Genomic DNA, 20,672 nt, shown 5'->3' with positions numbered 1-20,672 from the left:
CCGTTTTGGTTATAGGGACTCGGAATTGGGGGTGTTAGTCGTCTCGACTTTGGTTCTGTCCGTATCCCCTTTTTTTCCCCCTTCTGTTGTGCGTCCTGGTCTTCCCCCCTTGCTTCTATCTCCGAAGTGTCTGAGGGTTTCGAAATCGGGGCAGGGTTTAGTTGGTGTTGAGACTAGGACAGTTTCAGGGAGGTCTCCTTCCGGGGTGGCGACTGAGGCATTTGACCCTGGTCCTACAGCCGGAGCTTCTGGGTCTGACCAGTAGGCCTCCCTTCATTCCTGCTTTTTCGGTTACTCCTGCCTTTTCTTTAGAGGCAGGAGGTTTGGAGAACGGCTCATCCCTGGGTCCTAATGGAGAGGTTCCTGGGGCATGGGAGGAGTTGACTTGGGGGCCTTGGGCCCCGTTGGACCCCGCTTGGGTTTTTGTTCCCTCAAAGTGGGGCTTGGTGTTACAAGGTGTGGGGTTCTCGTTTTCTTCCTCCAAGTACGAGTTGGATTTGGCATCTGCCCCTCCCCGGGTTCGGTTCCGTGGCCCCATGGGTTCTTCGGTCCCATCTTTCTGGAGGTTTTCAGTCTCCCGCACTTCTTTCATGTATGGATCTTCCTGTCCCTACTGGGTTCATTATGAGGTTTTGGAGTCATCTTGGTATTCAGAAGACTGCCCCCTTTTCTTGTTGGAGGCATGGCATTCATTCTGTCAGTCCCGCACGCTTGAGTGGTATGAGGCTCCTACGTTGATCCAGGTTTTCCTGGAGGGCGAGTTTGAGCACCTCAATGTGTGCTTGTTCGCCCCTGCCCTTCCTCGTGCCCATGGCCTGTTGGCTTTGGCCTTGCAGTTCTTTGCCCTTCTCAAGCTGTCCTCGAACTGCTTTGAGGAGGATGTGGAGACATTTGGGGCCACTTCTGGGTCTAGTGCGTTGGCCTTGGTGGTGTGTGTGTGTTGCCTACGCTTTCTGAAGATGTTTGCACCAATCCTGCGGGATGCGGTGTCGCTGTTTTTTGCTTCCCGTCTCGCGTGTCGGCAGGCGGTGCTTGCTTCTTCTGTAGGGCCCTGGCTCTTAGGCTTTCTTTGCCTTTTTGCCCATTGGTGTTTGCAGGGTCTGCAGTTGTGCAGTATCTGCAGGTGGCTTTGTCTAGTTGTTGTCCCATGTCGAAATTGTTGGTTCTTTGGGGGACCTGTGGGGGGTCTTACTGGATGGGTCGTGCCAGGGCTTGAGGTTCCTCCATCATGGTAGGCCAGTGGTGCCAGTTTCATTGCCGGTGCAGAATTCGGAGCCGTCTTCGTCTTGTCAGCATGGTGATCGCCCTGTGCGAAGGTTGGGTTCCCGTAAGGGGCATCGGCCCTTTCGCGGTTCGTCCCATGGATGTTGGGGGGAGGCTCGCTCTGTTTGCTCATGCCTGGTCCCAAGATTGGTGGGCCTTTTGGGTCATTTCGTGCATCCTGCGGTGATGTTGGGTGGCCCCTCCTCCTTTGGGAGGGTCAGGGTTGGCGGGGCAGGCCTCTTCTCCTGCACTCTGTCAAGGTCATCTCGTAGTGGGCTCAACTTGGGCGTGGTCAAAACGACTTCATCCCTCAGGGGGGTTTCCCCCCTGTTCTGGTTCCAAACTCGGACTGCGTGGACCTCGGGTTCATTCTGGACGTGTCCCGTCTGAATCCGTGGGTTTGTTGCCCCTCCTTTTGGATGACTTTGGATGATGTCCTAGGTCTGTCTCCTGTTGGGGTCGGGTGCTTGGATGGTGTCCCTGGACCTCAAGGACGCGTATTGGCCCTTCCCGATTCATCCGGGGTTCAGGGACTAGCACGGTTTTATTGTGGGGCATCAGGGTTACCGCTTTCGTTGCCTTCCTTTCGGCTTGAATCTGACACCTCACATTTTCACACGCCTTACCTGGGTTGTGGTGGCCCGTCTGTTTCTTTTAGGTGATTGGGTTCTGGTCTACCTCAATGACTGGCTGGTGTGGGCTCTAAGTCGGTCCGCATGTCTGCTCGAAAGGGATTTGGTTCTTTCCCAGCTCACTGGGTTCAGGTTCCTGGTGAACTGGAAGAAGTTCCATCTGGTTCCCTCTCAGGTTCGGTCTTGTGTGTGAAGCTCGGAATGCTTCCTTGTCTCTCCCTCCAAAGGCTCTGCTTTGGCTGCAGTCCCACCTTCGCCCGTTTCTGGGGGCTCCCGGGTCACGAGAAGGTTGCTCGAGGGTTTGTGTGGGAGCCTGAACTTTGTCATTACTGGTCTACCCTTCGGGTCAGGTTTGGCTTCGTTAGCTGTTCTGGTTCCTTCGGGGATGTCCATCCGCCTCTCTTGCAATCGCAATTGCAAATCGCTTCTCTCACCTCTCTTACAAGACTCCCAGGGGCCTTGCAGTCGGTTGCTGAGTCGCCAAGTTCCTCTTTGGGTTCAATGTGTTCACGAACGCATCATCTCTTGGCTGGGGCTTTGTGACCAATGCTCACCAGGCCAACCAGAGACGGTGGGGTCCGTTCTTCTATCAGGCTCACAGCACGGTGCGGGAGTTCGCAACTGTGTGGATATGTCGCTTCGTAGGGTTCTGGTCGCTCACGGATCGACGATCCGGCTCCATTCAGACTGCTTCCCGGTGGTTCATTGCCTGCACCATGGGGTGTTTTCTTCGGTCCTTGGCTCTTTGGGGCTGGTCGCTTCGGGTGACTCATCTGCTGAGTTCTCGGGGTTTGGCTCTCCTGGCCGTTTATGTTAGGGGGTTTCCAACGTCCTAGCAGGCGAACCTGTCTAGGTTCGTTCCCCTGTCAACGGAATGGATGGTCGATGCCGCCTCATTCATTTGGCTCTGCTGGACGTAAGGACTTCCAGAAGTGGACCTCTTCACGTTGGTTTGGTCGTGGCGTCTCACTGTGTATGTGGCGCCCTTCCCCAGACTGCGAGGCCATCGAGGTCGATGCCTTCAGGCAGGACTGGGCAAGATGGGGTTACCTTTGCCTTTCCCCCCCCCCTCCCCCTGGTTCAGCTGTTGCTCCAGGTCCTGGCTTGCTTGGAGACTTACCAGGGGAGAGTTATCCTTCTTGCCCCTTGGTGGCCAGCCCAGCCTTGGTTCCAGGCACTGCTTGCTTGGTGTTCAAACTCGAGGGTCTTCCTGCAGCTCCACCTCTTTCAGCAGATCAGTCCAGCCCGGTACATGGCTGGTTCACTCTTCTCATCGAGTCTTTGCATCTGAGCTTTTTTACTCAGGTCTATCATCGCTTGTCTGGTATGCAGGTGGCTTCATTGATGGTGTCCCACCTGCGTGCTTCGTCTCGGCGGCAGTATGAAGTTTCCTGGCGGTCCTTCTGGTATTTCTTGTCTCTGTGTAGGTTTCCTTATGTTTCAGATAGGGTTGTTTTGTCCTTCCTTTCGTGGTTGTTCCAGAACCGTTATCTTATGCTGAATACTGGGGGCCTGTATCGTGCAGCACTAGTGGAACTGCTGCAGCTTGCATTCAGTGTTGATGTTACTACTGCTTCGTTTCACAAGCTGTCTTATGCGTTGATTCACCTATTGCCTGCTCAGCAGTGGTGAACTTCAGCACTTCAGGGAACCAGACACAATAAGAATTCCAGAGAGCAACATGGAGCACGTAGAGGTGTCTAGAGATGAAGTGGAAAAAATGATAAAGGAACTAAGAACAAAGCCGTTGGTACAAAAGGAGTTTCACCATGGATTCTGAGAGAATGTGCACCTGAGCTCAGCATTCTACTTCAACTGATTTTTCAGGCATCGCTGTGTACAGGAGTCATAGCAGATGTCTGGGAAAAGGCTAACATAGTTCCAATCTACAAGAGTGGCAGCAGGGAAGACCCCCTTGAATTATAGACCTGTATCATTGACAAGTGTAATAGTCAAAATATTGGAAAAAATAATTAAAACTAAATAGATAGAACAACTGGAGAAAAATTATATAATATCAGACAGATAGTTTGGTTTTCGATCTGGAAGATCCTGTGTAACGAATTTACTCAGTTTCTATGATCGAGCCACAGAGATATTACAGGAAAGAGATGGTTGGGTTGACTACATCAATCTGGACCTTAAAAAGGCTTTCGACAGAGTTCCACATAAGAGGTTGTTCTGGAAACTGGAACATATAGGAGGGGTGACAGATAAGCTTCTAACATGGATGAAAAATTTCCTAACTGATGAAAAAATGAGGGCCGTAATCAGAGGCAATGTATCGGATTGGAGGAATGTCACAAGTGGAGTACCACAGGGTTCAGTTCTTGCACAGGTAATGTTCATTGTTTACATATACGATCTACCAGATGGAATAAAGAATTATATGAACAGGTTTGCTGATGATGCTAAGATAATAGGGAAGATAAGATACTTAGATGATTGTCATGCCTTTCAAGAAGACCTGGACAAAATAATTATATGGAGCACCACTTGGCAAATGGAATTTAATTAATTAATGTCATGTTATGGAATGTGGAATAGGAGAACATAGACCCCACACAACCTATAAATTATGTAGAAATCTTTAAAGAATTCTGACAAAAAAAGAGATCTAGGGGTGGTTCTAGATAGAAAACTGTCACCTGAGGACCATTAAGAACATTGTGTGAGGAGCCTATGCTACACTTTCTAACTTCAGAATTTCTTTTAAATACATGGGACAGAAAAATACTAAAGAAATTGTTCACGACTTTTGTTAGACCAAAGCTGAAATATGCAGCGGTTATATGGTCCCCATATCTTAAGAAGCACAACAAACTGGAAAAGGTGCAAAGACATGCTATTAAGTGGTTTCCAGAACTGAAGGACAAGAGCTACGAGGAGAGGTAAGAGGCATTAAATATGCAAAACTTAGAAGATAGAAGGAAAAGAGGCGATATGATCGCTACATACAAAATAGTAGCGGGAATCAATAAAATTGATGATTCCTGAGACCCGAAACTTCAAGAAGAAGAGGTCATAGCTTTAAGCTAACGAAACAAAGCTGCCGGAGAAATATAAGAAAATTCACTTTTTGTAAACAGAGTGGTAGATAGTTGGAACAAGTTAGGGGAGAAGGTGGTGGAGGCCAACGCCGTCAGTAATTTCAAACATTGTATGACACAGAGTGTTGAAGAGACAGTCACCATGAGCGTAGCTCTCATCCTGTAACTACACTTAAGTAATTACACATAGGTAATTACTGGTCGTTGGACCGGGTACTCTCTTTTCTCTCTCTTCTCCTCAATTTGTAGTGGCCCCTTTGGTTCAGGATTGTTTGGTGTAGGCTCTTTTCTTGTTTGCATTGGCTTATGGAGGGGGGGGGTCGGGTTGGGGAGCTTCATGCTCTTCTCTGGTGCAGAGGTTTCTGCTCTTTTGGTCCTGGTTGGTAGGTTTGTTCGTTTGCGTCCGTCTCCTTCTTTTCTGGCGATGTATGAGACTGCTGCTTTCCAGAAACAGTCAACAACCCTAGGTCTTTCCAGGACCTAGGGTTGTTGCTTGGTTGGTTCGGGCCTGGGGTGCATCTTGTGTTGTGTCCCACCTCCCGGGTATGTCCCTCTTGTTTTTGTCTTTGGGTAAGTAGCTCCGGGGAGCCGACGGGGCTCCCCCCAGAAAACCAGCATCGAACATAATGAAACGCAATTTTCTGGGTGAGACCCGGAGGCTCCCCAGCAACCCTCCCTCCTTCCAGTCGGCATTTTTTTTTTTGCGTGTTTTAACATATAGCCTCAGAACTGGGGTATGGATAGCCGACGTGAGGATCTGGGGCTCCCCAGATCCTCGTTGCACAAACAGCGGCGCGGTGACATGGTGACGTCATGCTCGTTTGCTAGTTTTCATTTGGGGAGTTCTGTCCACTAGTTCAGCTTTCAGTAGCAATGTTAACCAGAATAGGGGTTTGTTTTGGGGCGCTTACCTTTCTGGTTGCCTGACCCGGTCGATGGTAGACATAGAATGATTCCAACCACACTGGGGATTTCTATAGGTAATTGCTTTTCATGCCTCTCTGAGGGGGCCAGGTTCTGGCTCATGGTCCCCAGTTGGCCTAGAACTCCATGCACATTGATGCCAAAGTCTAATATATCCATATCAGCCTGGATAGCTCCGGGAAGCCTCCAGGTCTCACTCAGAAAATGGAGTTTCATTACATTCAATGCTGTTTTTTTCAGCTCTTAAATTTTGTATCTTTAATTTTTTTTTTAAATTTTAGAACTACTGTAGTTAAAATTTTTAGTTATACTGTATCTGATTTTCAGCATACTGTACATATTTTTTTTTTCAGTGTTGAACTAATACAAGGTTAACCCCATTAAACCGCACAATACATACATATACGATTTGACAAAATAATTTAACATAAGTTTTTAAAACTTGCACAAACACTTTCCAATTTTTTTTGCATAATCAACTAGACAAATGCTCCAACTTTGTCTAAATGATCACAGTGTAACTTGAAAAACAAGAGAATCAAAATTAATTTTAAAATTGAATATTGAAAACTTCAGATTTTCAATTCAGAATAAAATATATGAACTTTCACCAATTGTTCATTTAATGTTATTATTCTCTCAGAATAGCATATGATATTCATTTTCATCAAATTAGAATATAAGTTTTCAGCATAGTTTACTGTAAAAAAAATTGTCAATAAGGCATTTGAAATATGCAGCAAATTTAAACCAAAAAAATTATAATTCCAAATGTATAAAGTTTATGAAAAATTCATTCTGAAGGGATTGTAGAACAGACAGCTGAGCACAGAATATGTCAAAATAGTGAGAATCAATCAAAAACTGGAATTTTAGAAGCCACTCAAAGTTGAAACTCTAGTTTCAAAGATAATTGAAGTTGAAGTTATTAACAATGAATAAAGGTAGTTTTAATTCGTTAATTTAATTGTATGTTTTAATAAACATTGTTTGGCATTCGTACTTCAAATATGTGAAAGTTGTAGGTCAATATGTGTTGAAATGAAGTCAAGAAAAAATAACCCCAAAAAACACAAGATATAGGGGATAATTATAATAATTATAATGATTTAGAGGATATATTTAGGGTATATTTTACATAAGTGAAAAAGCCCTAATATGGTCCCTAATCATCAAAACAACTGAAAGAGACAAAGAAAATACAGTAGTTTGAAATCAGAAAAAAATCAGCCAAAAAAAATTAAATGTTCCAAGTTTTGCGAGCTTGTGACTGATTTATTTGTTGACCAATTTCATTCTGTCTTCACATAGTTAGGGAAACATATGCATTCTCCAGGATGTAAAGGTTACAACAAAATCAGATAATAAACAAAGGAAAAAATAAAATCTTTACAAAAAAAATTCCCCTAAAAAAATATATTTTTGGGACATTGATGAAAATAACATATATTACCATTGGACAATGTATTTATATGATATATAACAAAATAGAGCATATTAACATAGTTACTCATTATTATTTGTGTTATTATGTATTACTCACCAATGCTATAAAGGCACCAACTGCATATCCACTTTGTGGACACTTCTTACTACTATTCTTCTTCTTTGCGAGTCGGACAGGTGCTTGCATCTCTTTATTACTGCATTATCCTTCAGTTCCAGTTAATATGAGCTGTTCTCTTTATCAACAAAATGTTCTTATTTTTTTTAATTTGTCTAAAATCAATTTCTGAAAATATTTTGATGAAAGATTCACGACACTGAAGCCAATAAGTTGGAGATGTGTTTAACGTTTTTAAGTTATTTTTACATAATTCAAATATTTTTTGCTACCAGGCCCCCAATATGTACGGTAATATGCGTGATCTAAGGGTTAAGTAAATTACTGTTGAACTTCAATTTCTGCATTGAATTACTGTACTCTTCCATAAACTTAATTATTTATTTAATTCAGTTAAAAAATTACAATAATTGAACCGGCAATAGTTATTAGTTTCTTGTAAGGTATGGTACTTCAGTTCCAACTCACTAAGTTAAACTGAGTAAATGCTTCATTTTGAAATCTGTATATTCTTTTGTTTTCAGCAGCAATTAGCAGCAGCGCGGGCGCTGTTGCGGGTATTAGGAGCAGCCAGTGCAGAGGGACGAAAGATTGCCAGAACAGACTCTATCAAACATAATGTTGCTCCTGGGCAATGTCGGGTGAGCCTCACTAGTTGATGTACTGTCATTACTGTTACGTATTATTTCAAATAATGTATCATCATTAATCACTTTATTATACTAACAAATGAAATCATTATACTGAATTAAACATGAAAAATATAATTTAATTCACTAACACAGCTTCAAGCTGGAGTACTGGTTGATTATAGCACCTGAAGGAGCATGTTTGCATTGCATAATGCCCTCACAGCCAAAAAAAAGTGTTCTTCACTTTCGCTGTTTAACCTAGGTTCCCTGAGGTCTTGGCCACCCAACTCTATCCTCCTAGTTGGTGCCACTGATCAAACACGTGTAGCCTCTGCAGCGCCTGTTATCTGCTTCTTTTGCTTTCAGCTGAGTGTTGCTGGCTTTCCCTGGAAAATTAGTTGCACAAGAGGCTATTACTTTATTTATATTTATATTTACATGCTCTGTGATATGTTTATGTTACCCATGTGAGTGCCTAGCAATCCATTTCATTAGCCTGTGTTAGCTTCCCTGGGTTCTTCCTATATCCAACCAGAGATATCTGGTTGTCTGAGTTTTATAATGTCTTTTTCATGTAATTTGTAGGTCATGTGTGGCCTATGTTCTCCTGTTCCATAATATGGTATCAATTAATAATTTAAATTAATTTTCATAGGACAGGCAGTCTGTGTATATACTGGTATATATGTTAGGCTTATATCGAGGTTCCCCACCTAGGTTGAACTACTGACATTTCCCAGGATGCAACCTCACAACAAGCTGACTAACTCCTGGGTTCCTTTTTACTGTCAGGTGAATGGAGGCATTAGGTGATAGGAAGTGTGCATAACCATTTCTGTCCCGCTTGGGATTCGAGCCCAGAATTCCTGATTGTGAGTCGAGAATGAACACAATGTACTATTTGTACATTGCCATGTATTACTCTATTTGCAATACATCTGCCATATATTGCTCTATTAGAACATAAGAATCAAAGAAACTGCAGGAGGTCTATTGGCCCATACGAGGCAGCTCCTATTTACGTTATAGGAGTAATACATTCACTTACTGTATTTTGTCCAGGTCATCTTGAAGGGTATGACAGTTGTCTAAGCTTTTTATTTTCCCTAGTAGCTTAGCATCATCAGCAAACAGATTCATATAATTATGTATCCCCTCTTCTTTTGCACCTGGCACACCTACTTGTCTGTGTGACTGATTTCGTATGTGAAATCAGCCAGGTCATTATGGCTTCCCAGTCTACCCCTGAAATTTGCTGTTTTCTAGGATGTTCTTCAATGTTCTTGGATCCTGAGGGCCTTTCTTGTTGCCTCCATTAAGTGACATTCTGAGTCCAGGGAAACTGTGGCCTCATGGGTGTGTGCTATTGCTTTTGGCTGAGCAGCCTTCTCAGGTGACTGTCTTGGGCTGTGGTCATGATTTACAAGGCAAGCTTTTACAGCCCATTTACTGCAAGTACATTAGTGGTAAATACTGATCACTCACCATTTTTTATGTAAACATTTCCAGGCATCTTGTCCTAACACTCATGCCCCTTGTCAGCCAGCTTCCTCTGTTACTTTTGCCTCATCTGGCAGATGGCTTGTTTGTCTGGCTTTAGTTTACTCTGCATTTTAATCTTCCTCATTGGTTTGAGCAACTCAGCTGTTTCATGTTAGGGCCCACTGTAGCCATCCCATCCTCATCTGCACTAGTCGATTGCTTGTTCATTCATAAACAGTATTTTTAGGGACACTTTCCCCCTCCCACCTACTCTTGGTGGTATATACCTTTGTATGGAGTTAAAATTTGTCCAGGAAGCTATATTCTGTGGTCTTAACTGAAACTAGGACTAGAATGACAGTTCACTCTGTAAGAATATTAATTATGTTTGTGTGCTCTACATTACATGCTAGTTTCTCATGCATTTCTTACTATCACTCTTTCATATATACTGCATTTTTTCTACAAAACTTTGTGTTGACACTGAGATGATAACAAATTAGGGTGTAAGTGGATTGTCATGAAAGCAATATTAATTTGTGGCTCGGCTACAGGTGTGTGGGGAGACAATTGCACGTGGGGAACACAGGTCCCATATGGCATCACACACTGCTCACAGGCCACTCCACTGTGCAGTTTGTGGTCGAGGCTTTCACCAGACAGAGGACCTCAAGAGGCATATCAGGTATGGAGAACAACTTTGAAGTTTTGGCCAATGTTACTGCTCAGCTCGAGTTTGTAGTTTATTGCTTGCAATGATATAATAAAAAAATGGGCATAATTATGAAATCTTCATTTATGTATCTGAAATAACAGCCCATGAAGAAAATACATAGAGGAATTTTCAGTCAATAGTTATGTTATTTTATTGGCTTCCTGGCAAGGTTTTGATATCTATTACAGTATATAGTCTGTGAAATCCTTCGGAGCCTACGATTACCGTGTTGAACCTCTAGTATTTTCGGATTAGCAGGGGCTGCATTCTCTTCCCCATCCTTCTCTCTCTCTTTACTACATGGTAGTCCTGAGAGAATACTGCATTTACTGACTTTTTGCAGTTTAGTTTTTGTCTCCTAATTTTCAGTTTGACTGGCGTAGTTAAATGATCATACCCACTTTTGAACCCATCTATGGAGTCAGCTACCATACATACATGTACTGTGTATGTACTATATATGTAAAATTATAGAGTACAGTATAGTATTTCAGACATAATATACAGTACAGTATATTATATTCATTTCATTATTATAATCTTACATCAATCAGCTTTATTTTGAGATGAAATATAAGCTGTAGTGATGTTTCTCCCTACAGGATACATACTGGAGAGAAACCATACAAGTGTTCAACATGTGGAGTAGCATTCCGACAGAGAGGGCACCTCTCAAGACATGTCTTTAAGTACCACCCAGAACAACGACCACCAATCGCTAAACAGAACTAATTTGATGGATGGTACATATGCTGAGACACCAGTGTTGATGAGTCATGCTGACCAATCCTGAAAGGCCATCATGAAAATCTGCCAACCAGAATTTTAGTCCTCAGAGTCAAGTTAGCAATAATGTTGGTTTTGAGTGGGTTACACTCATATTGCACAGGATGACTGTAGTGCTGGATAGAGGGCAAGCTGGAACTTGCTGTTCATTCAATAATTACTATGGCTTTCTTGTTATTAAAAGTTTATAAATTTTGTTATGTTATTTCTGGTTTGAGAATTGTGGCACGCAAGAAAACTGGCTTATGTTTCACCTTCAACATTCTGTGATAAATGACTGGTACATAAAAAGCTTTATAACCAGCAGTGGTTGTTTCTAAAGAAATAAGATGATTATGAGGAGAAAGCACCAGGCTTGTATGACTATATAGCAAGAAATTCCTCTTTCTTACTACATATCTCAACACTTACATTGTGTGGAAATGTTCTTTTAATATCTCTGACAGAATGGTTTTACTAGTATGATGTTTATTTTATTTAATATCTCTGACAGAGAATGGTTTTATTAGTATGATGTTTATTTTAATATCTACTTATCACTTTTGCTGCCCAATGCCGCATATTGTGGTATAAAATCAAAATACGGAGAATGCCTGATGACGCAAATAGGCGTCAATAATTAAAAAAAAATTAGAAATTCCATTTATTATCCAAATACTATGGGACTTGTTTTAAAATGTGTGCCAACATCTGCCCATTCTTTGTATACCCCCACATGGCATCCTGACCCCGCCGTGTGGGTGCCCACCCACGCTGGAGGCTCACTGTTCTCGTGACCTCACTCATGACAGCTGCTGCCTCCTCTCAAGTTGAAAAGTTTTCCCATTCTGGTTAATTTATCTCAGGTATTTGTTGTTACCAGCTTTATAAACACTGCAAATTGACTTCCAGATAGATACTGATCAAGAACAGAGCCAATCCATGACAAAAGCATTGAAAGAAACATGTATGAAGGTAAAGTTATTGATTTTTTTGTCAAAAGTACAGAAAAGTGAGACATGTTCTTATAGGCAAATATCCCTTTACAGCATTCTATTGCGAACAATTTGATACTAAATTGAATGATGTAGTATGAAAATTAAGGTCAGAAAGCTAAAAAGAGTATAAACATTTGTGGGTGGTGGTGAGTTAGCGTGCACCGCTCGGGTTACCTTGAGGTGCGTGGCGGGTCGCCCGTTGGGGCAGCGAAAGTGTTAATCTTCAAATTTGTTTAATTTATGTAAGCAATCTGCCAAACATTTTCCCACTATTGTATCTAAGAATTAATTTCAATTACGTTAGGTATTGTTTAAACTCTGTATTGTAATAATTCCTCTGTAATGAAAACTTGTAAGCATGTTAATTCTGATATGGATAATTGGCTATAACCACTATCTAGGGCAAAGCACTTACTCTGTCATAACTGTCTTTGTTCTTACACAGTGGTGTTTACCTCAAAGTTCAGTGGAATTTAAGTATGCTAGTTTATATGCACAATTACTGGTAACAAATAATATACCGTACTAAAAAGATTTTAAAATACAATAGGTATAACCTGATATTTAAGACTGAATTTTGAATTCAGGATTCCTAGAAATTAAAAGTTGTATTTGATTTTATAGAATAGATTGCATAAAAGACGGAATTGTCCACTTTGTAGGATAGAAGGAAACAGAAAGATGTGTCCACAGGCATAGACATTTCTTGTAAGAATGTATGTTAGAGGTGTGAGGAGAGATACAGTGCAGTAGTTCTTCACAATGGCAGTGAAGTGTGAACATGAACAACTCTCCTCTAGAATTAGCAAGAGAATCACATTTTGTTTTCCATGTACACAAAAAGGTACAATGGTTTGTGTAGATTTTGATGATTAAATGGTACATTCTTTGCAAACCACTACTTTGTATTATCAGGATGTATGTGTTAAGCAAATGCACAATTTTGAAAGACAAAGAAACAACAGTAAAAAAAAAAGTGTGGAAATAAGAAATATTATGGCAAAAAGTTCTCTGTAATCACAAAGTAAGTTTGAATAAACTTGAGTAAGGTAAGGCAAAGCCTTCAAAAGAATGTGCTTCATGTATCCTGTACTGGAGAGTAGAGGCAAAGTTATGTCATTTAAGGTGCTAGAAAAGTATTTGAGCTGGCCACTTTGAGATATGTTGAACTATTATATAATTCCAAGAGCAAATATTATGAATCTAAAATGTGTAGTATAACACCCAAGTACTGTACAATGTAAAGTTGAAATTTAAAACAAAATTACTATATGACCCAGATTCACTGGCTTCATGTATGAATATTTATTAGGTTATTATTATAGGTCTGTGAGCAAATAACTGAACCTTTTCCACATGATGCCTTGTGACATAGATGATAAATTGTGTAAAATAATACCTTTAAATTATGTAAAATAATACCTTTAACCACCATGAAACAAAAATTGCATTACAGTATTGCATTTCTGTACTTATCTTACCATTTTAATTTCAAGAGAAGATTTCATAGTCTCTATTCCATAATGATAAAACTGCATGGCAAACAATGCATGATATGGCAATATGTAACGTATACGAGTCAAAGTGTACTACTCATCTTCTCGTTATGCTATCATGTGTTATTTAGTGATTTGTTGTAAATACTGTACAGTAAATACAGTTTGAAGACTTCCAAGGGTATCCAACTGAATAATAATAACAATAATAGTTTCTAAAAAATATTACATGGGTCCAGTTATAATGTTTACATAGTTGGTATTATAATTTTTGTATAACTCCACTAATCTTGAATATTTTTAGCACTTCTTGAGCATGTTTCAAAGATGCAAATACAGATAAACCACGAGTAAATATATACAAAATTATTGTAATAATCAGTTCCAGTTAAAATGTTTGGCATCCAGAATACTTTTGTTTCTTCCATTGTTACAGGTTAGAACATCCACATTAGAAATTCACATAAGCAAATATATTGCCATTACTGTATGTATACGCACATGTTAAAATTGAGAACCAGAAACCCGATCATAATAAATAACCATACAGATGTAACAATATTATAAATATATATGGTCAGAACACCACCATAATGCACTTGACCAGTTCACTTGGGAAAACATAAATATTGTATTGCATTTTAACATCTTACAATAGGAATCTAAATTATGTCATCTTCATTTTATGATACTGTATATGAAATCGGTATCCATCAAATCAGCTTCTCACTATATAGTTTGTTGAAGTGAGATTGCACTATACTGTACTGTATTGTAATAAATAGCTTCACAACTGTAAAAGTATTGTTAGCATTTGCAATTGGCTTTCCGTCTTCCTATAATAAGCAACCACACAAAGATAAATTACAGAACAGTATAAATGTTTGTGTTCAGCACACCACTAGCGTCAAATGCCTGGTTTTCTTGAAGGTGTGTGGGTCAGGGACTCAGTGGAAACACTAGTGTTAACTAGTGTCATGTGTTCCATAGAGAATTTTCTACCATTATGTTTCCAACGATTGTAGAAAATTCTACCATCTTTGCGTCAAAATTCTAAAATCTTTGGTTGAATAGTAGCAAAATAGTGTAAAGCCTATGACGGTAGAGCGACAGTCTCGCTTCATGCAGGTCGGCGTTCAATCCCCGACCATCCAAGTGGTTGGGCACCATTTCTTTCCCCCCCCCCCATCCCATCCCAAATCCTTATCCTGTCCCCTTCCAAGTGCTATATAGTCGTAATTGCTTGACGCTCTCACCCGATAACCCTCCCCTCTGACGATCACCTTCATAGGCTTTACACTATTTTGCTACTATTTAACCAAAGATACATTCTAAACTTTGACTATATTTACTTGTTAAAGTTACAAGTAAATGCTCACTCAAAAATTTCAATTTTTTTGTTCATGTGTTTGAATTTCCATGACACATCTTTTGCAGTTTTTAATCGGTGAACCCACCAGTAAATTTGACTGTGCAAGTTTTCAAAAGGTGTGAGAAACAGGGAAACAGCATTTTAAAAGCTTTCACAAAATCATGATATACTGTACACATATGTGACAAAATTTTGTTTGGTACATAAAATTTAGTTTTTTTTTTTTTGCATAAGCACAAAAAATGCATAAATTTTTGCATATACACATGTTGTAATTAATAATATGAAAATACAGTAATATTGAAATTAATAAAAATAATAGCAAGACATTTTAAAGGTGCTTCCACTTCCATTTTTTCTTACACAGCACATTACTATATTATATAGTAAATGTTATATTGTGAGTTTAGTTGTCTGATTTCTGTAGTACAGAAAACAAAATATGTCAGCTCAAATGCATTGGTCATAATAGACTTCATTCTTTCTCAGGTTTTATCATTGTTACTTCATTCAATACAGCAAGTATTCCAATACAAGTTTTGACTCTGTACTCTTCTCGAGAAAGATTAATTTGCAAAATAATTCAATGTTGGGAGTTGTTATAGTTGACCAAATGTTATGTGTACAGGTCCATTTCATGTTAACACTCCAGTCTTGACATTGTAGCATACAGCCAGTGGTGGTTTGTAGATACATGGAGTACACTTGGTTTTCCATAATTAGTAGAGAAAAAGAAACCATATTAATTTATAATCATTTATTGGTTAATCAATGATACTCATTATATTAATGTGCTAAAACTATTATGTATGGAACAGGTATTGTAAAAAAAAAATTATCTTTAAAACTTCATTTTGAATCTAATGTATATTTATTTTGATTTTGCCGTAAAAATTATTAATTTACACCTAAACTCTGAAAATATTGTGCAGTATTGTTGTTCACACTTATTCCAAAGTGACTGAAACTAACATGAAGTTTGAGTTCATTCAAAAACAGAACTATACATTAAAAAAACCAGCGTTGAATGCAATAAAACGCCATTTTCTGAGGGAGCCCCGGAGGCTCCCCGGAGCTATACTGGGCTAATATCTATATACTGTACTGTATTAGACCATGGCATCAGTCAATTCAAATGGAGTTCTAAGCCTACCGGGGACCACGAGCCAGAACATGGCCCTCCTCAGAGACACACAAGGAGCAATGGCCTATAGAAATCCCCCATGTGGTTGTAAGTATTCTGTGTCTGCCATCTACCGAGTTAGGCACCCAGGAAGTTAGGCATCCCAAAACAGACCCCAACTGGTGAAACAGTACTACCTAAAACCAAACTGCTAAGCAGAACTCTCCAATCTGAAAACAAGCAAACAAGCATGACGTCACACCTTTGCTGTGCCGCCTGTCTGCGCAGCTCCCCCCTTCCCGGGAGGGGGAAGGGGGAGCCCCAGACCCTGCACTGGTTATCCACCCTCAGTTCAGAGGCTGAATGTCTAAAACGTAAAAAAAACGCCGACCGGTGGGAGGGTTGCTGGAAAGCTTCTGGGTCTCACCCAGGAAATGTAGTTTCATTACATTCAATGCTGGTTTTCTGTGGAGAGCCCCTTTGGCTTCCTGGAGCTATCTAACCAAACAGTAAGAAAAAGAGGGACTTACCCGGGAGACGGTTGTCACTCGCTCCTTAGCTCGAAGTCGAGACAACTGGCAGAAACCTGTGACCCAAGGCTACACATGCCTGAGTAGGGCCAGGAACATTAATAAGGTTCCGTGCAGCCAGGACCCTGTTCGACCACCAAAAACCCTGTGCCCGAATGTCAGCCCAGGACATGTTACCAACGGCAGCAGCCAAAGCCACGAACTTACAAACGTCGTGGGCACAGGGATAGACCACAGGCTGGTTGGACAAAATAACCCTGCAGACAACCTGGGAGACCCATGCCCTGGAACAGGGAAGAAAGGAAACCGAGTCCACCCAAAGCGCATCCCTAGCCACTGAGGCCGTGGTGCTCAAGTATCAGCGAAGAGCCACAACCAGACACAAGACATGATACACCCCATGCCGAACCAACCAAGCATCAACAACCCAAGGACCCCTCTGGAAAGCAGCAGTCTCATTCTTCGCCAGAAAAGAAGGAGCCGGCTGCAAATGAACAAACCTACCATTAGGAAAGAAAGAGCAGAAACCCCTGCGCCGGAGGAGAGCATGAAGCTCCCCGTCCCCACCCCCCCAGAGGCCAATGCCAATAAGAAAAAAGCCTTAGAAAAATAATCCTGAACTAAAGGGGCCACCACAAACCGAGGAAGAAGAGAGAAAAAAAGAGAGCACCTGGTCCAATGACCAGGACGGCTCAGGCGATGCATGAGTAGGCCGGAGGTGAAACAACACGTGAGAAAGCTTGCAGAATGGAGCAGAAGTGACCTCCACTCCGAATGCAAGCTGAAGAGGCTCTGCCAGCGCCGCACAATACGAGGCAACAGTATTCTGCATAAGACGATCCTGAAATAGCCAAGAGAGAAAAGACAAAACCCGATCAGAAATCGAAGACAACCTACGAAGACAAAAAGTGATGAATAGTCTGCCAGGAAACTTCATACTGCCACCGAGACGAAACACACAGGTGGGACACCATCAACGAAGCCACCTGATCACCATACAAGTGGTGATAAACCCGTTTCAGAAAAACCAGACGCAAAGATCAGAGGAGAATATTAAACCAGCCACGTAGCGAGGCGGACCGATCTGCTGAAAAAGTCAGAACTGCGGAAAGATTTCCAGGTTTGGACACCGAGCAAAGCAGCTGCCAGGATGTTGGACACTCCATGGATATGAACTGCCCAGAGAGCCAAACCCCTGAGAATCCAGCAGGCAAGTCACCTGATGCGACCAGCCCCAAAGAACCAAGGACTGCATTGAACCCCCGCAGTTCAGACAATGAACCACAGGAAAGCAGTCCAAACGGAGCCAGATCGTCGATCCATAAGCGACACGAACCCTCTGAAGCGAAAGCCACATAAGAGCGAACTCCCACATCGTGCTGTGAGCCCAACGGAAGCACAGATCCCACCGACCCTGGCCGGCCTGGTGGCACTGGTCACAAAGCCCTAGCCGAGAGATGACGCATACATAAAAACATAGAGCGTGGGCTCGGGTAGGCGCCACGGCACTGAACCCTGAAAAACCCAAAGAGGAAGCTGGCGACACAGCAGCCAACACAAGGCCCCCCGGGGTCTGAACCCAGCAATCTCGAGAGCGGCGGAAGGGACATCCGCGAAGGAACTAGAAAATCCGCCGAAGCCAGATCCGACCCAACGGGTAGACCAGTATGACTAAGTTCAGACTCCTACACAGCTGCTCGAACAACCGACGAATGACCCAGGTGCCCTCCAAAAGCAGCCGAAGGCGGGACTGCAGCCACAGCAACATCACTGGAGGGAGAGACAAAAAAGCGGTCCAAGAGTCCCACACAAGGCCCAGCCAAGTCCGAACCTGAGAGGGAACCAAATGGGACTTCCTTCAGTTCACTAAAAACCCAAACTCAGCGAGCTGGGAAAGAACCAAATCCCTGACGAGCAGACATGCGAACCATCTGGAGGCCCAAACCAGCCAGTCGTTGAGGTAGGCCAGAACCTGAACCTCTAACAGAAGCAAACGGGCCACCACGACCTGGGTAAGGCGTGTGAAAATGAGGCGCCAGATTCAACCCAAATGGAATGCGATGAAAGTGGTAAGCATGCCACCCCACGGCAAAATCGAGCCAATCCTTGAACCCCAGATGAATCGGGACATGCCAATATGTATCCTGGAGGTCCAGACACCATCCAAGCATCCGGCTCCAAAAGAAGACGGACCTGGGACAGAGTGGTCATCCGAAGAGCGGGGCAAAAGACCCAGGAGTTCAGATGAAATAAGTCCAGAATGAACCTCAGATCCGCACAGTCCCGTTTAAGCACTGGAAACAGGTGGGAACACACCTTAAGGGATGCCATCATTTCGACCATGCCCAAGCGTACTCACTCCAGGATGACCTGACAGAGTGCAGGAGAAGAGGACTGCCCCACCAGCCCCGAAATTCCCGAAGGAGGAGGAGCCACCCAATGCCACCGGAGGCCAGCAGAAACGACCCGACACGACCATGAATCGTGGGACCAGGCAAAACCCCCCCCCCCCTCACCGCCGGAGAACCAACAAGTCCGACATGGGACGGCAACAATATGAAGCTGCCTGCAGATATTGCACAACTGCAGACTCTGCAAACAGCAATGGGCAAAGAAGGGACAAATATCTAAGAGCCAGGTTCCAAGCAAATTCCAAAGAGTGAAAGAGCACCGCCTGTCGGCACGTGAGGTGAGAAGCAAAGAACAGAGACATGGCTTCCTTTAGAATCGGTGCAAACTACTTCAACAAGGCAGCCGACCCCCAAGCCGCCAAGGCAAGCACACTGGATGCAAGTTCGGAGCCCAGCTCCTCCACATCCTTTTCGAGCTAATCTGAAGATGGCTCAAGCAGGGAAAAGAAGCATAAGACCGAAGCATATAGCCATTTCCACAGACCCACAAGTCCTCAGCCACCAAGGTCATTGAAAAGGTGGGAACCTGCACTGTTGAGATATATCTGGTCAATATCACGAGGCAGAACGGGGGCGAACAAGCACTTATTGAGGTGCTCAAACTCGCCCCCCCCCCAGGTAAACCTGAACCACCATAGTAGTTTCCTGCCACTTAAGCGTGTGGGTTCGACAGAACACATGCCAAGCCCCCAACGAAAAGAAAGGGCAGTCTGTCAACCAAGAAGACTCTGGCACCTCGTAATGCACCCAATAAGAAAAAGAAGAGCCAAATTCAAATGAAAAAAGATCCATTATCGAGGCAAAATCCGGGTCTCGCAGCAGGTACGACCCAAGAGCTTCCCGAACCTCCTTAGACAGGATGCGGGAAGCCAAAAACCAAACTCATATCACACTCGTACAGGGAGAGGGGATAAGAAAACCACTCGCCTGCAACAACAAGCCTCACGTCAAGGACGCATCCATTGGAACAATGAGTTTTTCCAGGGCCCTTAGGCTGGCTGCTAAGGGAAGGTACTGCTAACCGGTTTTCCCAGAACTACCAAGCAAACAAACAAAAGCTGAACCCCTGCGATGTGTACAATCACGGGGCCTAGCAGATGTCCTCCCAAATAATACAAGTGGTTCCTGTAGTCACACCAGGCAGACGCCCATCAGGCAACAAAACAAAAGAAAAAGAAAACCCCCACAAAAGGACAACGTCCCCAGGAGGAACAGAACCCCTGCCAATGACGATACTACCTCCTACCCTGAGACAAACAGTGGCACGAAAACCCCAGCTGACCCCAAGGGCGAGCAATCACTGAGCAGCAAAAGAACCCTGCGGAGATAGTTTCCAAACAGTTTGTGGAAGGTAACCCCAAACTGCAAGGACAGTACTTACAGAACACCTAGGGAAAGTGACCCTAGGTGCATGCAGCCCCAGTACTGTACAGTGAAACCTTGGCTTACGAATGCCCCTCTTTACAAATTTTTTAGATTACAAGTCCAATTTCTTTGTTAAATTTGAATCGGTTTACGAGCTGTAACTCGAGTTACGAGTTTGTTCATACACATATGGGTCAACCGAGCTCGTGGTACCTGGTGGCAGGATTGCCCGCACTTCAGTTTACAAGTGGCTCTCACTTAGTGACAATCGCGCTTGAATTCTTTGTAATGAATTTCATTGTTTTTCTGTTTTTTTGGTTTCTGAACATAAAAATTATTTATTATATATC

General features: G+C 42.7%; 1 protein-coding gene across 1 annotated transcript in view; it reads left to right on the top strand.

The window, feature by feature from the left end:
- LOC123757919 (protein bric-a-brac 1) overlaps positions 1–14,926 on the top strand; it is a 169,488-nt gene extending 154,562 nt beyond the window's left edge. The window contains exons 9-11 of the mRNA XM_045741877.2: positions 7,958–8,074; positions 10,102–10,232; positions 10,865–14,926. Coding sequence (XP_045597833.1) covers positions 7,958–8,074; positions 10,102–10,232; positions 10,865–10,994 — 378 coding nt within the window. The 3' untranslated portion in view covers positions 10,995–14,926. The remainder of the gene's footprint in view (positions 1–7,957; positions 8,075–10,101; positions 10,233–10,864) is intronic.
- The last annotated feature ends 5,746 nt before the right edge of the window (positions 14,927–20,672 follow it).

The sequence above is a fragment of the Procambarus clarkii genome, chromosome 40 (genome assembly GCF_040958095.1).
Source record: "Procambarus clarkii isolate CNS0578487 chromosome 40, FALCON_Pclarkii_2.0, whole genome shotgun sequence".
NCBI lineage: Eukaryota > Metazoa > Arthropoda > Malacostraca > Decapoda > Cambaridae > Procambarus > Procambarus clarkii.
This window is presented reverse-complemented; position numbering and strand designations above follow the sequence as displayed.